This window comes from Podarcis raffonei, chromosome 14 (genome assembly GCF_027172205.1).
Source record: "Podarcis raffonei isolate rPodRaf1 chromosome 14, rPodRaf1.pri, whole genome shotgun sequence".
Taxonomy (NCBI): domain Eukaryota; kingdom Metazoa; phylum Chordata; class Lepidosauria; order Squamata; family Lacertidae; genus Podarcis; species Podarcis raffonei.
Window position 1 is genome coordinate 51,125,146 of NC_070615.1, and position 21,553 is coordinate 51,146,698.

At 45.1% G+C, this 21,553-nt stretch overlaps 1 protein-coding gene and 1 long non-coding RNA gene across 6 annotated transcripts in view; one reads left to right on the top strand and one right to left on the bottom strand.

Annotated features, from left to right (window-relative positions):
• SDK1 (sidekick cell adhesion molecule 1) overlaps nt 1-21,553 on the top strand; it is a 589,097-nt gene that overhangs the window by 475,302 nt on the left and 92,242 nt on the right. For all 5 annotated transcript variants that reach the window (XM_053365834.1, XM_053365835.1, XM_053365836.1 and 2 more), the window contains exons 27-29: nt 7,473-7,588; nt 9,101-9,290; nt 11,704-11,802. In XM_053365834.1, coding sequence (XP_053221809.1) covers nt 7,473-7,588; nt 9,101-9,290; nt 11,704-11,802 — 405 coding nt within the window. The remainder of the gene's footprint in view (nt 1-7,472; nt 7,589-9,100; nt 9,291-11,703; nt 11,803-21,553) is intronic.
• On the bottom strand, nt 9,345-11,765 carry LOC128402063 (uncharacterized). Its single transcript, XR_008327596.1, has 3 exons — nt 11,662-11,765; nt 11,004-11,138; nt 9,345-9,698 (listed from the first exon to the last, which is right to left on the bottom strand). It is a non-coding gene; the product is annotated as an uncharacterized LOC128402063 (long non-coding RNA).

Consider the following 21,553-nt stretch of genomic DNA (forward strand, 5'->3'; position numbering starts at 1 on the left):
GAAAAGGAGGCCACCTAGAGCCTCGTAGGAGCCTTTAATTATGAAATCAATTTCTTTCTCATTGCATGCTAGCAGCCCTCTCAAGCTGCAGAGAATTTGCTCAGGGAATGACAGGTACCGACTTCCTCAGCTACTAGTTATTAGAACCTTTGGGCGGCCAGGGAGGGCGGGCACAGAGAAATGGGTTTCAAAATGCATCTATTATTTTGCTTTCTACAACCTCTGCCAGCACATCTCTCAACAGCAAACATTTCACCTCTTGTAATCTGGGAACGTGCTTACTTGGGTGGTCCAGGTTTTGCAAGGAGAAATCTCCACCAGGCAAGGCTCTGGGACTCCTGCCCAGCGGCAGCAAGACGAGGGATAAGCAATGCTCGCTCATTAGCATCTGTGGAAGGTAGTTATTAAGCTGTTATCTAGATAACTTCAAGCAAAGCTCCTCTCTCTCAGCTCCAGCCCACATGCATCCGACGTAATTTACCTTTCTGCTGCGGGTGAATAATTGAGCGGAGTGACCTTTCTTGAATTAAGTATTCAACAGTGAAAGTAAATCACCGTCTTCGCTAACCTGCACAATGAGCAAGGGTTGTGTTTGCAATTTGTCTCCATAATCATAGAGGGGCTGCCCATTGCTACTGCATGGTTAAGGCTGGGTCCCATTTATCACTTTAAACAAGATTTCAGCCTTTTTTCTTGTTATAAACAGCTCAGCATCCCCAAATTTGCATATTTTCATTAGTGCTGGGGTAAGGGTTCAATTAAAGCCAGAGGAGCCGTGGCAGGATGCAGAAGCGAGGGAGAGTTGGTGAGGGTGACAATGACAAATAAGTATGATGCACCAATACCCATTTTACATAATCAGTGCACCGCATGACCCGTTTCAAGCGTCTCTATGGGGTCAGTAGAAAACAGCTAGGTTTATGGGCACGCCAGTCCCCCAACCACTTAAGCAGGAGTTTGCAGAGTTAACCTGATTCAATTGTGCTCAGCGGCTACCATATTTACTTACGCATGCATTCCATAGATTTCAGTGAGATGTGCAGTAACCATATGGCCACTTTGCCATGTGCCAAACTCCACATTCTTAATACATAATTATTATTTTTTTAAAAAACAAATTATGAGCTGATCTTTAGTGTTCAGTCACATCACATGCTTCAAGGAGGCAAGAGCCCATAATCCTAACCCTATCACCCCCACCCCCATTCTGGATTCTGATTGCAAAGACAATCAACGCTATCAAGACAAAACTGTTCCCACAGCACCCAGTTGTCCAGGAGGAACTGGAGCAGCCCATCATTTTTCATGCATATTTGCCAGTCTAAGCAGCGAGAGGCAATAGCTGGTCTTAGAAAGGAGGCGAGTCTCTCTAGATCTGCATCTTCTTCAAAGGAAAGGAGTCTTCTTCATTCAAGAGTGTGTGCCTTGCATACGGGAAGCCCCAGCTTTGATCCCTTCTTCAGTTGAAATAAAATGTGGCTTTTGAAGGGCTGGAAGAATCTCCTTTCCAAAACCCTTAATAACTGCAGTTTGAGGCTTGCCGTTAGTCTCAGGAAAGCTAGATAGGGATATTGCTGCTGTTTTTTACCAGTAAAAGGAAGGTTCTCATTTGAGGGATGGCAGGAGAAGTGGCAGAAAGAAGATAAGCAATTTAGTCACCCAACCCATTCAGGACAGGACTTGGGATTACAGGTAGCTGGATATTTATGTATTATTTTTTAGCAATTTATATCCTGCCCTTTGTACATAGACCTCAGGATGAGTTACAACAGAAAAAAGTAAATTTGCAGGTGCAATCCGGGTAAATATATGGGGTTCCTGCCTTAGGAAAATCAATAATTCCTTTATTCAAAAGGAAAATGTCCTTGCAGGCACCTGGGTTGGCGGTAGCTGAGCTTCAAATATGGCATCTTTGGCAATCACACGTAGCCGAGTAAGATTGTCTTTCATGTCTTAACAGTGAGTCCACTCACTGTGGACGTCCTTCCACAGTGGGGACAAAGGTTTCTGGGCAGGAGTTGATCATGTGAGGCTTTGCCAAGCGTGCCTTCCTCTTAGTGCGTTTCTCCCTTTCGTCCTGAGTATGAGTGTCTTCAAAGTCCATGACACCTTTGGTAAAGGCTGTTCTCCAACTGGAGCGCTCGCAGGCCAGTGATTCCCAATTGTTGATGTTTATACTACATTTTTAAAGATTTTCCTTGGGAGAGTCTTTAAACCTCTTTTGTTGACCACCAGCATTACGCTTTCCATTTTTAAGTTGAAAATAAGAGTAGTTGCTTATCTACTGGTATTAACCTAATTGCCTGCTGCAGTTTATATATGCTACTCTTATTCCAGAGCTTGTGTTTGAGCAAAAGCACACACTTTTGCAACACACTTGAAAGATTGGTGGAACTGCTAGACACATGGCCATATTTTAATGGGCAGCCTTCAAAGCCCTGCTGCCACTACACCTTGAATCAAAAGCTGCAGCTTAGCAGGTTACTAGAAATGGGCAGTTCAGAATATATTGCTGGGGCAAGCAGGGGCAAGGGCACCTGGAAACTGGGAGAGAGTGGTCAAGGAGCAGAGGATAAACACATTTGGCAGGAAAGATGTTAGAGATCATTCAAGTGGGATTTTGAACGGGGAAAAAGAGCAAGCCCCTCTGACTGTGGATTGCCCCCATGCTGCTCACAACAATCGTTAGAGATGTTGCAATGAGGGAAGTCTGTCTTGTCCCCTAGCAAGGCCAAGAGACAAAAATAATATGTGTGGGACTTCCTGAACAACTGTAGGCTCCTGCGCATTTTCTCCTAGCCTACATGCCACAGGAAAGCACAAACTGAGCTGCATCCTGAATATCAGTCTACAAAGCTCTGAACAGCTTGACCCTCGCCTCTGAATGTGGCCGTGATAATCTAATAGCTGACTTTATCAACTATGTAGCTGTGGATATGCGCTATCTGGGGGCCAGTACATATAAGGGCAGCAGGGACACCATGCATCAGAAATGAATTATGGTGTGAAATAGAGGAGGTTTTTTTTATTAAAAAGAAGAAGAAGAAGTACCCATGAAAAGGTTCTGTTCATACAGTGGCGTTCCTATTAACTCTGACTTGAACTATGCCATATTCTAGGACTCCTTCCACTGGAAGAGCAATAGAAGGAGTTAAGAACCAAATAACTTAAAAAGAGCCTGCTGGAATAGGTCCATCTAGTTCAGCATCCTGTTCTCACAATGGCCAACCAGATGCCTGCAACAGAACCTGAATGCAGCAGTTTGATCCCAGATCCCTGTAGATCCCAGCAGCTGGTATTCAGAGGCATACAGCCTGCAATAGCGAAGGTAGAAAATAACCACTGTAGCCTGTAGCCATTGAAGATCTGCAAAGAAGCCAGAAAACTGCAATTTGTGGAGGGTGCTTGGAATTCTCTGTTAGCGTTCACTTGCCTCACCACCCGCTCAGCAGATCACAGTTCTAAGGAGGCAGGGATTGACTAAATCATTAAATCAGTCCAAGTTTGTGGTGTAGATATGTCCCCGAAGCAGCTCCACTATGGCTTTCCAGCAGCAGAGGGCTTGGCCTTACAGAGCTTAATCAGCCTTATGGACAAGGAAGTTTAAATAACTCAAGGTTCTTATGAACCCATAGAGTTAGGCTTTTCACCTTGTACTGAAACACATTTTTGCAAAGGGTAACCTCCTTCTTCTTTGAAAACACGCGCGCGCGCGCACACACACACACACACACACACAGTGATAGTAACCCAGTTAACTTCAAGAGAGCTCATTTGCGAAAACAAAGTACCCATCTTGTGCTTCATCTTTCAAAATAACTATGTGATCAAGAAAAGCGAGTGGCATTGCATTCATCCTGCCACTGACAAATGGTGAAATTGGCCTGGAAGGAACATAGAAATTTGTTTGGGTCATGGGGATCAGGACAGCGATGTCTGTTTTGTGTCAATGAAGCAATCTACAAATAAACCACAGGCAAGGTTGACGTGATAAAAATGCTGGAAACCCCATGAAGAAGTCCTTGCCATAGAGGGAGGGGACAGCTGATATCAGTCGTTCCCCCCCCCCCCATTCAATTTACACAGTTATAATTAACTACTGAATTGACTAAAGCTCATCTGATTAATCAACTAAGGTTTCTTAAGTTGGAAGATAGATTAGGTAGAAAGAGACAGAGAGAGCTTGCGGTTTCTGTGGATTTGTTTACAAACCCAAAAGGACCCAATGTCAGATCTTATCTGCTCATACTAGGACCTCCCCACAATCACCGCCTTTTTGATCATTTAAACAAGTGCCTCAAGTGGCCTTGGCCAAAGCAGAGAGGGAAGAAAAGCCACATTCTCTGCATTGTTGGGGCTTAGACTCCCCCTAGCAGTGATCCTTTATTATACACATCTTTTAAAAAAGAAGATGTGAAGGCCGTCTCAGCCTCTTGTGAACCATCCAGAGTGTTGGTGTTGGGGGATGGAGTGAAAGAGATGCTATGGTTTCTGAACCAGAGAAGAAAGGTATTCATCAAAATAAAGAAATCATTCCCTCCTTGCATGGCAAAATCAAACAAGCGAATATCTGAGCAAGAGCGGCTTGGAAAACGGCTGGTTTTCTTTACACCGAAATCTGGCACACCTCTTTCTCGTGCCCTATGAAGTGATTCATGTGGGAGTAGTGCTTTGTGAAGATCTACGGATAAGGCTGTGGCAGCCGTCCAAAGACATTTGTGGCTCCCGGCAATCTATATTCCTTTAACATAATTATATCCTTGTGGAGGATAAATCTAGGAGAAGATGGAGGGGGGGGAATCCAGCATTGGGAGAAGCAGGGGGAGCGGGGAAGACAAAACTATATTGCCAGCAAAAGCAGAGGAGCTCCATTTCTCATGCCCCAGCTAATTGCTAACAGAGAAACTGCTGTAGTGATAACCTGGAGCCTACAGAAGTAGAGGGTGGAACTTCCTTCTCCTTCCTTCAGAGGAACATGAAAATAGTAGCTATAGACTCAGTGCTGGATGAAAAGAAATGGGGACTGAGGCTTGCCTGGTCAGGAGCATCCGAGACTCTGAGATTTCAGGGCCCAAACCTGAGACATAGGGGGACCTCTCTGGTGATGTCACAGGCCAGAGCTTCTTTGTGCTCCCTTCCCATCAGTGAGATGCTTCTGGGCAGCCCCCAAGCACCCTGGAGGCCAGAGGCCTCTCTCATCCTGGTGAGCTTATCTCACCTTTGATAATCTGCTCCCCTTTCAGCACCACAAGGCAGAGCCCCACAACTGCTTCCGGACTGGCACTAGTGTGGCTTCAGCACTGAGAATAAAGCCTATTTCTCTCTCTTCCAACAATCACCTCAAAAGGCCTTTAGAAGTTCCCTCCCTCCCTCCAATGGTCTCTGAAGCTTGGCAGGTGCGTCGTGCTCTTTGAGAAACTGTGCCCTTTAGACATTAGAGTGTGCATGTGGAGTAGGGGGTGAGGCATAAGAAGCTAAATAAAATTTAAAAATCTCCGTCAAGACCTTTAAAGCACCCTCCAAATCTAATCACGTTAACTGAGTTGGTGTTAGCTTTGCCTAAAGGAGCTTGGGGGGTGGGGGCGGGTCAGAGGAAGTAATGCGGGGGAAATACATTGGATTTATCCCTGTCTGTGTTAGTGACAGTAATTCTGTTGTGACCTTTAAATTGCCAACTTGGTTTTAAAAGGGGAGGGTGTATTTGTTTTGTTCTCTCTCTCTCTTTTTTACAAAATAAAAAAGTCACATACTTACTTAGGCCATGTCACATACTAAGCACTGAGGTCTGTTTGGAATCCCAAAAGCTTAGGTGGCTTTTCAAAAGGGTCAGGCAAGATCCTTGCCCGGCTGAGAACGAAATCATAGAATTGTAGAATCACTGAATTTCTGAGTTGGAATGTACGCAAAGGGTCATCTAGTCCAACACAAAATGCACACACAAAAAAAACCAAGAACAAGAAAAAGCACAAATAACCCCTCACCCCAAATGCATTTTAAAAGCCATAGGATGTTAATCTGCTGAACACCTGGCCAAGAGAAATATTTCTGCCTAGTGCTAAAGACAGGCAATGAAGGTGCCCTCTGGGGAGAGCATTCCACAAGCGGAGCACCACCCATTCTTGCTCTGCCACCTTCCTGACCTCGTGTGGAGGAGGCACACTAAGGTGGGCCTGAAATGATGATAGCAGGGGGAAAGGCGGTTCATATGGGAATGTGTGATGGTGATAGTGAGATGTCGGATGCTAGAAACCGAGGGAGTTTCTGGGAAGAACTTTTGAGTATCTGAGAAACTATGGGGGAGAGCTACTTCCAGAAAGTACATGATGAAGAAAGCACAGTATTTGGGGACACTTCCTTGCAGTGGCTTACTGAAATGGTCCAGGAGAGGGTCCTTGGCTCTGGATCCAGACTATGGATCCTGAGGCTGCTGGTTTTCTTTATTGAAAAAACACATTCTTTTTCTTCATGCTATCCCTATCTGCATCTTGGACAATTACAAGCAGGGATATCCACATTATCTACACAGAAATTGTTCAAGTAAAGAGGAAGAAGCATTTTGATTCAGGATACTAGATTGAATTTTGTTTTTGTTTTTCATTTATTTAAAATATTTTTAATCCATCCCTTTGACCAAAGATTGACCTCTAAGGTGGTTGACAATACTATTGAAAATAATATTAAACACACACACCACTTAGGATACACTTAAAACAACATGATAGGCCCAATAAATTACAGCAGACAACCTTTATTCAGGTGACCTGGAAAGATTAAGTAAGTGGAAGCATTTTTGCCAGCAAGTGAAATACAACAGTGGAAGATCCTGGTTCATGTACCTGGGAATGGTGTTCACATACTGGGTGCCATCACAAGGCTCTGTCCTTGCTACCCTCAGATGGTGAGGGCATCCCCAGCAGGCCCTAGGTGCAGTTCAGCATTCAAAACTCCCATTGTTCTGGGCACGTTTTGCGACAGGGGATTTCATTAACACAAGCAATTTCTGAGCTCTGGGCGCAGTACTGCACCTAACATTTCAGGTTAAAACTGCACAGTGGAGGGAAAGGAATATCTTTTTCTGCCTCCCCACTTACAGCCACACTCCAAAGACTGGAGAAGAGATCTTCTTAAGAATATTAGGCATGGAAAGTAGGGCTTTGTGTTGTTGTTTTTTGCAGTCTTCAGATGAGGACTAGACCACGTGAAAAATGAACATAAGATTTTAGCTGCAGTTCATTCATTTTCAGCTTTGTATTCTTGTTATAAAAAAGCGTGCCTCAACATTCTGTTGTGGCTCCCATAACCTAGGTTTAAGATGCCATTTAGCTCCTAGCTTTCATATCTCAGTTTCTAACACTGGTACAGTTCAATGTGCTCTGTGCCCATAGACCATTGGAGATGACTGGGCAAATCCTAGATGACGAGTGAATGGATTTTATCAGCTTCTAACGTCTGTTAAATCTGGACATTTGCAGTTCCTTCGGCTCCCCCAGAGAACGTGTCGGCTGAAGCTGTGAGTTCCACTCAGATCCTCTTGACCTGGGCGGCTGTCCCTGAACCTGAACAGAACGGGCTCATCCTTGGATACAAGGTAGATCTTCCCAAGCACTGCTGAGTCTTTTCTGCCTTTGGATAAGCAGCGTGTTGTTTTTACTTGATTTTGTTGTTATCTATGTACTAGTAAGTATTGGGGTATTAAAGTCCCGGCAGCTGAACTAAGTGCTGTAAGGTGTATCCCAGAGCTACAATCCCATACATTTCTCCTGTATTTTAGCTGAAAGGTTCCATTCTAAGGAATTTAGGGGTTGCTACTAATGTCAGGCTGAAACACAACGAGCTGAAGAGAATCCTGTGGCACAGCATATTCTGTGCTGCATCAGTTAAGCTATCAGCAGTGAGATCTCCCTACAGATACAAACGAGCAGATTGAAAAGGTTCACTTCGCAGGACAGGTTATCAGTTCGAGTTACTCAGAAGACTGCAGTTTGAACATTGAATGCATACAATACAGCATACATGCGAGTTATTAAAGACTTTACCTTGTCTCTCGTGTACTGTCTAGCTAATACTTTTGATGTCCTGCTAACATGCACCAATGACTAGGAGATGCTATGCTGATTGCTTGTTTATGGATGGCAACTACCATCTACCTGACAAGACTAACCCATTGCTGCGTGTTTGTTGGGGCTGGCAGGGCAGGTGTGTTTGTGTGTGTGTGAGAGAGATACCAATGTTCTTTCTGTGTCTGTCTGGCTACAGAGAAACACTGCAGATTTGGGACTGTAGTCAGCAGAGGAATTTAACCCAGCAGAGAAGTCTTGCTGGGGACTCGAAGGACATGTTGTTTGCTTTTGGGGAAGCTGCTGCTGCTGAACAGCCTAGCATAGTCTGTCCCCATGCAAGCACGCTTCTGACTTTGCAGCTAGAAAGTGGGGCCCACAACAAACACTGCTGAGTGGTGTGTTCTTGTTCAGCCAGCCATGCTGTCCTCATTCCTCCACTCCCTGTCTCTGGTTTTCCCTTCAACAGACACCCAGCACGGCAACACCACTCAGCATGCCTCATGGACCTATTTTTGGTTTTTCCTCCTTCCAAGGTTTTTGTGTGTGTGATGCTCTTTGATACTTCTGCAAATCTTGGTGTTCTCCCAAGCCTGCTGATACCCCCTGATTTGACTACATAGGAAGAGGTTTGCCATTAGTACATAGGTTTGCAAACATATATCCCCAGTTCTCTCTTCTGACAAATAGCAAAGTTACTGGAAACCAGGCAGAGGGCCTTCTCGGTAGTTGCATCTACCCTGCAGAATGCCCTCCCATCAGATGCCAAAGAGATGCACAACTATATTCGTAGACATCTGCCTGTGGTAGGAAGCTTTTGATGTTTGCTGTTTTGTCCTGTGTTTTTCTATTTTGTTGGAAGCCACCCAGCGTAGCTGGGGCAACCCGGTCAGATGAGCAGGGTACAATAACATTGTTGTTGCCATCCCTGTAAAATATTGTTCCTGGAATGCCTTGCTGCTTGTGGGGAGCGAGGTAATTTCCCCTATCCTTTTCATTTCATTCTATATGTATTTATCATACTCTTCTTTCCCCCCCTTCAGATTTTGTTCAAGCCCAAAGATGTGGAAAGCAAATTAAGCAGCCAAGTCGTGAGAGGGAACCACACCCTTTCCATCCTTCTAGCTGGTTTGCGGAAATATGTGCTTTATGAGATTCAGGTTCTGGCATTCACACGCATTGGGGATGGGATCCCCAGCTCCCCTCCAGTCATCGAGAGAACTAAGGACGACGGTAAGTGTATGTGGATCGCTAGAACCTTCTAGCTTTCGGGGGGGTGCATATCATCAGCTAATCACGTGGATTCCATTTTTAATCTCAAAGAACCGGATCCTCCCCTAATGTAAAGAGGCACAGTCCTATTAGTTTCTAGCTGAGAATCTGCTCCCAAAAATTGCAGTCTATTTCCCCCCCTCCTCCCAGTAATTGACAAAAAGATTGTTTCACTCTAAAACCTGATATTTTATAGCCAGTTCCAGCCTGAAGCAAATTTTTACAGCCCAATTATGAACTCCTACAGAAATCCAATCATAGTAATAAAAAAAAAGCTGTGGGATAATGGGACGTGATAAACAAACCTTGCTGTGATTGAATGTGAGCGCGATGTGGTGTTTCCTGTCCCAAGAGTGTGCCTAGACCAACCTTGAACAAAAGAATAATAAAATGACCTTTTGTGAAATTAGTGCATGAACATTGTATTGTTCTACTCGCCGACACTATCTGTAAGCCTGAGAATTCCCGTTTAGGGTTTGACATATTGAAAGGACGAGAGGCTTTCTGGGGTCTGACGGAAGGAATGTATATTCATTAGCCACATGGATGTTCAGGGGACTCATGGCTCTAGGGCTCACCTTCACAGCTTCGGCAGACCAGTTGCCCACTTCTGCTAAGCCTGGATGCTGGGGGCTTGGCTAACTGGAGCAGGGGGTGGGGGAGAATTCAGGCTGGCAGAGGGGAAGCCCCAAGCATTTTTCTGTCTGCTCTTGTTGAATGTTTCTCCCCCTAAAATTCTAACAATATTTCTCTTTTTATCATTATCCATTGGCTTGCTTGCTATCCCATGAGCTTAGAGCAGCTTTACAGCAGCATTTTCCCCCAGTTTTAATAATTCTGTCCCTAAGGAACCCACAATCTGAGAAAAATCAAATGGTTTGAGGAGAAAAGAGGTCAAATGAAAGAAAAATAACATTGTAAATATTATATATATATTTAAAGCGCCACACTGACTAACCAGTCCAAAAAGTCATTCAAAGGACAGCAGTTTTTAAAGGCAGCCAGCAGCTCAATGGCTGCTTGTTGTATGGTTGGGCCCAGGCTACCCGAAAGATCGTTTCCCACTCTATTAACCTGCCTGGCTGGTTTAAGGGTACTCTCATTAAAAGTTTAAGGGTACTCTCATTTTCCTACTCATATTGAAATGCTGCCCCTCAATGAGGCCAAACTTAGATTCACAAAATGTTTAGGGGTATGTGTACCCCTGTGTACCCCCAGAAAAAAGCACTGGTTGTGAGCATTAAACATGCGCTATATAAAGTCACATGAAAGCTCAGATGTAATGTGGAAATCAGCAGTTAGGGATGCATCAGGGAAATGGAATCAACTGCGGTGTGAACACAGCCCAAGTTGGGGCAGGCTGCTCCTTACAGAAGCTAATACCTCTTAGAGTTATGGGCTGGCAGGGGGAGGAGGATAAAGCATGATAATGTCATATATACCGTTCTCTGGCTACAAATCCATTGGATAAACAAATACATGCCCGAACTGCCATGTAATAAGCATCTTGTCCTCTTCCTTCCTGCATTACCTGTTGTCAAATGCTGCTATTTGTTCTTCCATCCCCACACTTCTGACATAAGCCTGCTTGATTCCTTCCTGATCAATTTAATTAAAAGCATCATAGGGGAGAGCAGAGGTGGGATTTCAGCTTAAGGGGGTGAACATCAGTACCTCTGGATTTGCAAATTATCATTAGCTCCCCCTGGTGACCTTGATAGAGGTAATTCAGCGGCCTGCCTGCTGTCTGTGGCAATGCACAACTTCTCCCCCTCTGATGCTTATGGCCAAACAGAGGTTCCCAGATGCCTAGGTGAAATTGGAAGGCAAATTGAGAGTTAGCTACATGGCTGGAGAATATGATTCAGCTTCGGCAACTGTGTAACGACTTAAGAAACCTGCTTAACCTCTCAAGGAAAAATTCAGTATATGAAGCAATATGCTATAACCAGAGTTATGAAATGCCTTTCAGAATCTGATTGGCATACAGACGTCCCATTATATAGGCTCCAGCATGATTGTCCCCTCTGAGGTCAACCCTAGTTTATCAAAACATCATCTTAAATATATTTACCAATGCAATAAAACATATGAAGCTGGTAGCTGCAATATAACAAGAATTGATGGCTAACTTGACCTCAAAAGACAGCAAGCTTTTTATGTTGCATGGGTTTTTTTAAGTCTCTTCTGGTCTAAGACCAGTTTTGCACAAGTCCAAAGCTTTCTCACTTGCCTTAGCTTATCAAGACTCTTGATCCAAAGGCACCAGTTTAGATCCTTTCTCCCTGAGATTCCATACCACGTCATAAAAGAAATTGGGATAAGTTCGTACCTGCCAGGCCCTATCTAATGGCTGTTCTCTTGGTCTTTTTAGCCCCAGGCTCTCCAGTGCGGATGGTGTTCCCCGAGGTGAAGCTGACCTCTGTCCGGATTGTGTGGCAGCCCCCTGAAGAACCCAATGGGATTATTCTTGGTAAGTAAGAGCAAGAGCTGTGCCAAGGGGTGGGAGGACCAAAAGAGGCAGCCATAGAAGCAGCCTGTCAGCGCATGTTTCTGAATCACTTGAAGGTGTACATATATATCAGGAATTATGGAAGCCTGGAAAATGCAGTGATTCACTTGGTACCCCCTCCTGTGGCCTACTCTGCCTTCAACCCATCAAACTAGCTTGTTGTGAATTCTGAGGGTTTGGATGCACTTGTTCTAAAGCCAGGCCAGGGGTCTTAATTCTGTAACTTGCAGAAAGCAAGAAATAGCACAGTGAGGAACTCATAGATGGCATGCATGCTACTGTCCAGGGATCACAAGTGCCCCTTACCCCCCACCCCACTGCACCCACAGCAGGCCGTACCCCCACCCCACTGCACCCACAGTGGGACAGAGAGCTTATCAGAGATGTTCTGCTCAGAGTGTGGACTCTGGGATGCCTTCATGAGATCTTGTGGGTACTCAGATGTTTAGATCTCACGAGAGCATCCAGAACCCACATGCTGAGTGGGACTTGCCCAGTAAGCAAGGCAGAGAGCTTCAAAGTTCTTTCTGCGCTGGGAAAACCTACAGCAAAAAGAGCTTTTAAGCTCTCTGTCTTGCGTTCATTTAATTGGCGCAATTTCAACCAGCTGGCTTTCAGCGGTGCAAGTTTGAAATCACACAAGTTAATTGCACATAAGATACAATCGTGCTGCAATGACAATTTTCATGCTGTGAAATTTCTTCTGCTCTCACAGAGCTCTGTGTGGGAGCAAGGCTCTTCTCAGTTCCCTTCTCAGCATTCCTCCACCACCCCAAATACCTCTGGAATGATGCAGGTGTAGGGCACAAATCTTCTGCTCTTGCCGTAGGCAGTAGAAAGACTACATTTTGAGGATAAAATCGCACATCTCCATGTTGCGTCAAATGCTGCTGCTGTTACGGAACCAGATGAGGTGTCTGACACAGCAACTTGCCTGATTTTGTGGGGTCTCTGTTGATGAGGTGTGAAATGTAGACTTCCTTGACTCCTAGCCATTATGACTAATTTGTTTTTTTTTAATAAGATTTTTATTAAGATTTTTACATTACAAAAAAGAAAAAAGGGAAAAAAAGAAAAAATACAGAATAAAAATTGTTAATAAACCATCAATCTTTCCATCACATTATTTTTCATTTACTTGTTTCTCGGACCTCCTCATACCTCTCTTTTTTGTATTCCAATTCAATTTATTAGCTCAGCAATTTGTTTCCCTCTTTATTCTACCCAAATCTTTATTCTTAAATTGTTGTGATCTTGAAATTTTACTTTTATAAACCCATTTTTTCATATTCTTTTAACCCATTACAGCTAGAAACCACTTAATTTCAATCCAACATTATTCTAAAGTTCATTAATTTTACAGTGTCTCTGTAAATAATCTTTAAATTTCTTCCAGTCTTCTTCCACTGACTCCTCCCCCTGGTCTCGGATCCTGCCGGGCATTTCCGCTAATTCCATGTAATCCATCACCTTCATCTGCCATTCTTCCAGAGTGGGTAGATCTTGTGTCTTCCAATATTTTGCGATAAGTATTCTTGCTGCTGTTGTGGCATACATAAAGAAAGTTCTGTCCTTCTTTAACACTGATTGGTCAACTATGCCCAGAAGAAAGGCCTCTGGTTTCTTCAAGAAGGTATATTTAAATACCTTTTTCAATTCATTATATATCGTCTCCCAGAAAGCCTTAATCCTTGGGCACGTCCATCATAGCTGAAAGAATGTGCCTTCATTTTCTTTACATTTCCAACATTTATTATCGGGCAAATGATAAATTTTTGCAAGCTTGACCGGGGTCATGTACCACCTATAAATCATTTTCATAATATTCTCTCTTAAGGCATTACATGCCGTAAATTTCATACCGGTGTTCCACAACTGTTCCCAGTCAGCGAACATAATATTATGTCCAACATCTTGTGCCCATTTTATCATAGCAGATTTAACCGTTTCATCCTGAGTATTCCATTTCAACAGCAAGTTATACATCCTTGACAAATTCTTAATTTTGGGTTCTAGCAGTTCTGTTTCTAATTTTGATTTTTCCACCTGGAAGCCAATTTTCTTGTCCAGATTATATGCCTCCATTATCTGATAATAATGGAGCCAATCTCGCACTTTGTTCTTTAGTTTCTCAAAACTCTGCAATTTTAATCTATCTCCATCTTGTTCCAAAATTTCCCAATATTTCGGCCATTTAGCCTCCATATTGAGCTTTTTCTGAGCTTTCGCTTCCATCGGTGACAGCCACCTTGGAGTTTTATTTTCCAATAGATCCTTGTACCTTATCCACACATTAAACAATGCTTTCCTAACAATATGGTTTTTAAATGCTTTATGCGCTTTGACCTTATCATCTGCGTGTAATAAAACCCCGGCGTCCAGTCACACTTCCCTGCGTCGCCCTGCTGGAAGCTGACCTGGCCGGAGAGCAGAGTAGCAGCGGTCCTGGGTCCGTGTGAGATAAGGGATAAATCAAGTCCAGAGACAGTTCGGTTCTTATCTCTAGAAGCGTTTATTTACAAGGCAATAAATCCGTCCGAAACTTCCGACATCTCCCTGTGCTTTTCCAAAAGCACACATGCAGCTTCTGTGTCGAGCTGCTCCTCAGTGAGGAGAGAGAGCAAGTCTGGAAGCAGAGAGACGCTGTGCGTCACTGCTCTGCGACGAGCTCCTCCTCCTTTTCCCAGACACAGGACACCACGGAGTTCTGACCCTGTCAGTTCCAAACTCCACACCCCCTCTTGTCCTGCGTCTGGAGACAGTAGCTAACAATGCTTTCCCCATACACAGACCCTCACAGAACTCCTCGTGCTTCTGGAAGGTTAATGGTTTTGTGAAACCATCAGCGAGGTTCTTGGTTGAGGGACAGTATTTCAGAGCAACTAGCCCCTCATGAACGCTCTGACATACATTCTGGAAACGTATGTCCAAATGTTTGGTCCTCGCCTTGAATTGCCCTGTCTCAGCTAATTTAAGGCATGGTTGGTTGTCTTCATGCACCACAACGGGCAGACAATTCTCTCCACAGATTTCCTCGACCAAACACACATAGAACTCCAGTTCTCTGCAAACCTCTGATAGCGCACTGAACTCAGCTTCAGTAGATGACAGCGCTATGAGACTTTGCTTCCGGGACCTCCACCCAATCACTGAGTCCCCAAACTTTACCACTAGGCCTGACACTGATTTGCGGTCCTCAAGGTTAGCCCAATCCGAATCCACCCAGGCGGTGAGCTTGACATCACCCTCAGCTGACATCTTGAGGCAAAAGTCTTTGGTATCTTGCAGGTAGCGTGGCACCCGCTTAACACCATTCCAGGCCTGCACACTAGGACTTGAAGCCTCTCTACTAAGCAGATTGACAGCAAACGCTATGTCTGGTCTGCTCCACTGTGACAGATACAACAGACTACCCAGAGCTGACTGAAAGAGCTCAGTGTTTTCGAACACCACGCGTTCTACTTGCTGACACTCCTTCACGTACCCAGCCTCCATGGGTGATCTGGCACCTGCACAATCAGACATTCTGAACTTCTCAAGCAACTGCTCAATCTTACCTTTCTGGCGAAGCAAAAAGCTTCCATCACTTGCTCTTGTGATCTCTACGCCTAGATAGGACTTGACATCTCCAAGTTGCTTCAGCTTGAACCGTTTTCCAAGCTCCTTAGCAAACTTCTCTACCTGTTCACTTGTCCTTGCCATCAACAAGATGTCATCAACAAACACCTGGGCCACTTGCTGTTGCAAGCCTGAATCTCTAATGTAAAGACAACTGTCTGCAAGAGATCTCTTAAAACCTAGCTCTTCTAAGGCTTCATGTAGGCACATATTCCAATTCCTGGCAGATTGGCGCAATCCATAGATGGATTTGTGCAACCGCCACACGACGCCTGGCTCACTGACTTCAAACCCTGGAGGAGGAAGCATGTACAACTCCTCCTGGAGATCTGAGTTCAGGTAGGCGACATCTACATCAAAATGGTTCACCTTCCAACCTCTCTGTGCTGCTATTGCCAAAAGCATTCTCAAAGTCTCCGCCCTTGAGGTCGGCGAATAGACCTCTGTGAAGTGGACACCCCTCCTCTGTGTGAATCCACGGGCCACTAATCTCGCTTTGTACTGCGGTTCGCCTGCTTCTGTGGGTTTAAGACGGTAAACCCATCTGCAGCCTACAGCTTGCTGGTTAGCCGGCAGCTGTGTGAGTGAGAACACTCCAAGAGACTCCATTGAGTTCATCTCCTTCTGCATCGCCTCATGCCATTTGCTGGCTTCTTCCCGAGGCAACTTCTGAACATCCTCAAAGGATTCAGGTTCACATCTAGCCACACCAACCCAGACACTCGTGGCCTCATACCTTTCAGGTGGTTTCCCTTTGGTTGATCTTGCTGACCTCCTCAGCGTGAATTCTGGAACTGCGCCTGATTCACCTGGATCAACCCTCCTATCCTCTATGTCAGAATCATCCCCCTCTGACCTGCTGCGCCGTTTAGGGCGAACAGCTGGTTCTGCTGGCGAGGATGGTTCACTCCTTGGCTCAGACTTGACAGAGACCTGTGGAGGGGTCCTGGGACTCCCTTTTGGAGAGATACGGAGCCTCTCCCTTGGAGATCCCGGCTCTGGACTCTGTGGCTGTGGACTGTGCACATCAGCAACAGGTTCAGCCTCACCCTCTTCCTCTTCCTCATCTGAGTCTACCAGAACATCCGGATTCCCGTGAAGACGCTTCCACCCACTCTGCTCGCAAAACTCAGCACTGCCGCTAATAAGCAGCTTGGACTGGTTGCCAGTAGGGTATGCAAAGCGCTACGCCTTTGAACCCGGCTCATAGCCCACAAAGATCATCTTCCTGGATCTTGGCTCACCTTTTCTGCGCATGGCCTTTGGAATCAGAACCCAAGCCGTAGACCCAAAGGTGCGCAGAAAATGCACTTTGGGCTGTTTCCCATGAAGCAGAAAATACGGGGTGTCCCCTACACTGGAATTGAACACTCTATTCTGCAGGAAACATGCTGTCCGAAAACTCTCAGCCCAAAAGCGCTGTGGCAGACCCGAGTCTGCCAACATAGCATTCGCTGACTCCTGTAGCGTGCGAAACTTTCTCTCTGCAACCCCATTCTGTTGCGGAGAGTGGGGGGCCGTCAGTCGATGACTGATACCCTTCTGCCTGAAGAACGATTGCAGCGCAGAACCTGTAAACTCCCCCCCACGATCAGATTGAAAGGAAATTACTTTGGTAGAGAACCGTAGCTCTACCGCTGTGATCCAATCCCTGATCAGTGCAGCTGCCTCTGACTTCTGTTGCAGCGCAAATATCCACGAATGTTTTGAAAAATCGTCAACCAGAAGCAGAACCCACTTAGATCCAGCTAACGAAGGTGTCGGCATGGGGCCCGACAAATCTGCATGGACAAGTTCAAAGGGTTTACTGGTTTTCCTCTCAGACCTGGGGTATGAGCATGTTGTGACCTTTGACTGCTTACAGGCTTGACAATCTAGGTATTTGTCACATGCTTTGAACCTGCACCCAATGGTGTTGTCTGTGGCCTTCCTCACATATGACCACCCTACGTGTCCAAACCTCCTGTGCCATAAGTGTATACAATCATGGTGTGGTGGGATATTAGCACACTGCCCTTGGGCGTCTTCAATGGACTCTCCACTAGCCCCATTTTCCACCAGCCCCATTTTCCCACCAGCCCCATCCTCTATGGGCATCTCCACCAGAAAGAGTGTGCCTTTTCTCTGGACACTGTAGACCTTCTTCCCATCCCTGAAAAAGGAACACAAATTGTTAGAAAACAAAACATCGAACCCAGCAGCCATAAGGGCTGGCACACTTAAAAGAGAGTGGGCAAGCTCTGGTACCACAAAAGCTTGCACCCAGTGATCTATGAAAGAACAATACAAATAACCAGATTCAGTCAGTGGTCTTTGAGACCCATCAGCTAATGTAACATAGCGTCCAGTTTTAACTGTCTTGCAGTTCCTCAGGAGCCCAGCAGATGTCACAAGACAATGCGAGGCACCGGAATCGATCACGAGAGATAAAGAGTGTCTCTGGCTGTTTTCCAAAGATGCCGTGGCGTTTCTCGCACTCCCATCGGTTGCCATGGCCACAGCCTTCTCCCGACTGAGGCTTTTGCCTTTTCTCAGAGACGCCATCGCAGCTGTGAGGTGATAAGACGCCTTGTCTTTGTTTTTCTCCTGGCCTGCTGCTTTCCCACGTCTTTGCTGGGAACCGGCCCTGGGAACCTGCTTTGTTGGCATTCCACTCCAGCCGGTGTCCTTGGCAGCCTGGGCCTCTAGCGGATGCTTCCCAGCACTGTTGGACGTCGCCTCAAAGCACAAACAACTTTCGAAGCCTTTCGCTTTCTCAGAGCTCTTGGAATGGCCTGCCTGGCCTGCCCCCCCCCACTGCCTCTTGGGGTGCAGCCTGTGCCCTCTTCCACAGCTCTCAGCTGCTCTCTAGCACAATCACACAGACGTGTCGAAGCAGAGAAACAGCTTCCCGGAACAGCCCCCTCTGGTCTGGCTCCCACTTCGGCCTGACATGCCGTCTTCAGTGCCTGCCACGCGACCCAGGGCTTGCTCCCTTGGCCCTCGGCTTCCTCCCGGCCCTTGGCTCCTGCTGAGCTTTCGCACAGACTCCTCAGCACCTGCCAAGCGGCCTGAGCCGTTTTAACGCCCTCCAGGTGGGGCAACAGCAAAGCGTCCACACTTGCTTTCAGCAGGCAAAGCTCTCTCTGCTCTCTCTCACGCAGCATAGCAGTAGCATGCATGGGTGGGGCCGGCTCCTTCTGGACTGGACTCCAGAGCCCTGTGGCCACAAACCACCCCCTTGCTCCTCTTGACCAGGCCTCCCAGTTGGCCCCATTCAGCCTCTCACCGGGGTAGCTCTCATGGCTCTGCTGTGCCTGTGCAGCAGCCATTCTTCCTCCCCCCCCGGGGCTTCAGCGTACTCACAAGTTTGCCAGCAAGCCGGACTCTCGAAGCAGCCGTTCCTCCTGGCTCTTGGCTCCGCTCTCCGGCATCTCCCTTCTGGCAGGAGATCACTGCAAATCACCGCTGGCAGCCTTCTCCCTTCTCACACTTGTCAGGAAACACGTAACTCCCATAACGTCTGCGTGTAATAAAACCCCGGCGTCCAGTCACACTTCCCTGCGTCGCCCTGCTGGAAGCTGACCTGGCCGGAGAGCAGAGTAGCAGCGGTCCTGGGTCCGTGTGAGATAAGGGATAAATCAAGTCCAGAGACAGTTCGGTTCTTATCTCTAGAAGCGTTTATTTACAAGGCAATAAATCCGTCCGAAACTTCCGACATCTCCCTGTGCTTTTCCAAAAGCACACACGCAGCTTCTGTGTCGAGCTGCTCCTCAGTGAGGAGAGAGAGCAAGTCTGGAAGCAGAGAGACGCTGTGCGTCACTGCTCTGCGACGAGCTCCTCCTCCTTTTCCCAGACACAGGACACCACGGAGTTCTGACCCTGTCAGTTCCAAACTCCACAGATTTGCATGCCATCCAAATACATGCAATACCACAGATTTGCATGCCATCCAAATACATTATTAAAACCTTCCAAATCCAAAATGTCTGTGTTTTCAAGAAGTAGCCATTCTTTCAACCAGCAGAAAGCTGCTGATTCATAATAAAGTTTAAAGTCTGGCAGGGCAAATCCTCCTCTTTCCTTTGCATCCGTTAATATTTTAAATTTTATTCTAGGCTTCTTGCCCTGCCAGACAAATCTTAAAATATTTCTCTGCCACTTCTTGAAACAATCCATCTTGTCCACAATTTGCAATGCCTGAAACAAAAACAGCATTCTCGGCAATACATTCATTTTTATAGCTGCGATACGGCCCAGCAAAGAAAGTTTCAAATTTGACCATAATTCTAGATCTTTTTTCACTTCACCCCAGCATTTTTCATAGTTATCTTTAAATAAGTTCCCATTTTTTGCTGTCATATTGACCCCCAGGTATTTAACTTTCTTGACCACTGTTAAACCTGTCATATTCTGAAACCTCTCTCTCTCGGTTTGTGTTAAGTTTTTCTCTAAAACCTTGGTTTTTAACTTATTCAGTTTAAACCCAGCGACCTGACCAAATTCTTGAATCAGTTCTAAAACCCTTTTAGTACTAGATTCTGGCTCCTGTAAAGTCAATACTAAGTCATCTGCAAATGCTCTCAGTTTGTACTGTCTAGCTCCAACCTGTATACCTTTAACCAACTGGTCCCTTCTGATCATGTTCAGCAAAACCTCTAGAACCGATATAAAAAGCAATGGGGAAATTGGGCAACCTTGTCGTGTCCCTTTTTCTATTTTAAATTCTTCCGTCACCACATTGTTCACAATTAATTTTGCCTTTTGTTCTGAATATATTGCACTTATACCATTTTCAAAACCTTGGCCTACCCCCATACCCTGTAAGTTCTTTTTCATAAAAGTCCAAGAAATATTGTCAAAGGCTTTCTCAGCATCCACAAATATCAAAACTGCCTTAGTGTTTATATTCTCTTGCAATTTCTCTATAATGTTAATCACATTATCAGAAAGATGTCTTCCTGGGAGAAAACCTGCTTGGTCTTTATGTATCTCTTCCACTAACACCTTTTTTAGTCTTTTTGCTAAAATGTCTGCAAAAATTTTATAATCCACATTAAGCAGTGATATGGGATGGTAGTTCTTGAGCTGAGTCTTTTCAGTCTCTGTTTTCGGTACAAGTGTAATATATGCTTCTTTCCACGACTCTGGTGCCATTTTCCCCTGCATTATTTCATTGCAGACTTCTTTCAGAGGTTGCACTAACCATTCCTTTAAAGATCTGTAGTATCTAGAAGTCAGTCCATCCGGTCCTGGAGATTTACCCAGTTGCATGTTCTGAATGGCATCTTCTATCTCCTGTTCAGTTATTTTATAACTCAACATTAATTTATTTTCTTGAGAGATTTTTTGTAGTCCATTTTTCTTCAAAAATCGGTCTAAGTCAATTTCTCTCTGTGGTCCTTGTGTATATAGTTGTTTAAAATACCTCTGGAAACAATTTCTGATCTCCACTGGGTTCTGTATATTCCTTCCTTCCACTTCTAAATTTATAATTGTATTTTGTTTTTGTCTTTTTTTCATTTGCCAAGCCAACAGTTTCCCACATTTGTTAGCTGACTCAAATGTCTTTTGTCTCATTTGTTTAATTTTCCACTCGATCTCTTGGTTCATCATTTTCATAAGTTGCACTTGGTATAGCTTTATTTCTCTCAAAATCTCCTGCGATTTGGGTTTTACTCTCAATTTTTTTTTCACCTTCCTTTATTTTCTCCAATTTTTTTTCCTCCTTCTCATTCTGGATTCTCTTTTTTAATGTATTCTGTTGTATCAAGAACCCTCTCATAACCGCCTTACTAGCATCCCAGATTACTCTTTTTTCCACATCGGTGTTCATATTTATCTCAAAATAGTCTCTCAAGGTTTTTTGGGCCTTCTTTAAAACTTCTTCATCTCTAAATAGGGTGTCATTCATCCTCCATCTGAAGGAACCAGTTGGTATTAGTTTCATCTCCATCTTGACGGTGTTGTGGTCAGAGCAGATTTTTGGGCAGATTTCCACTTTCCTAGTCTTTGGTGCCATTCCTCTAGTTACCCATATTTGGTCAATTCTAGTCCATGTCATTTTGGCTTCAGAAAAGAAGGTTCCCTCCTTAGCCAAGGGGTTCTTTATTCT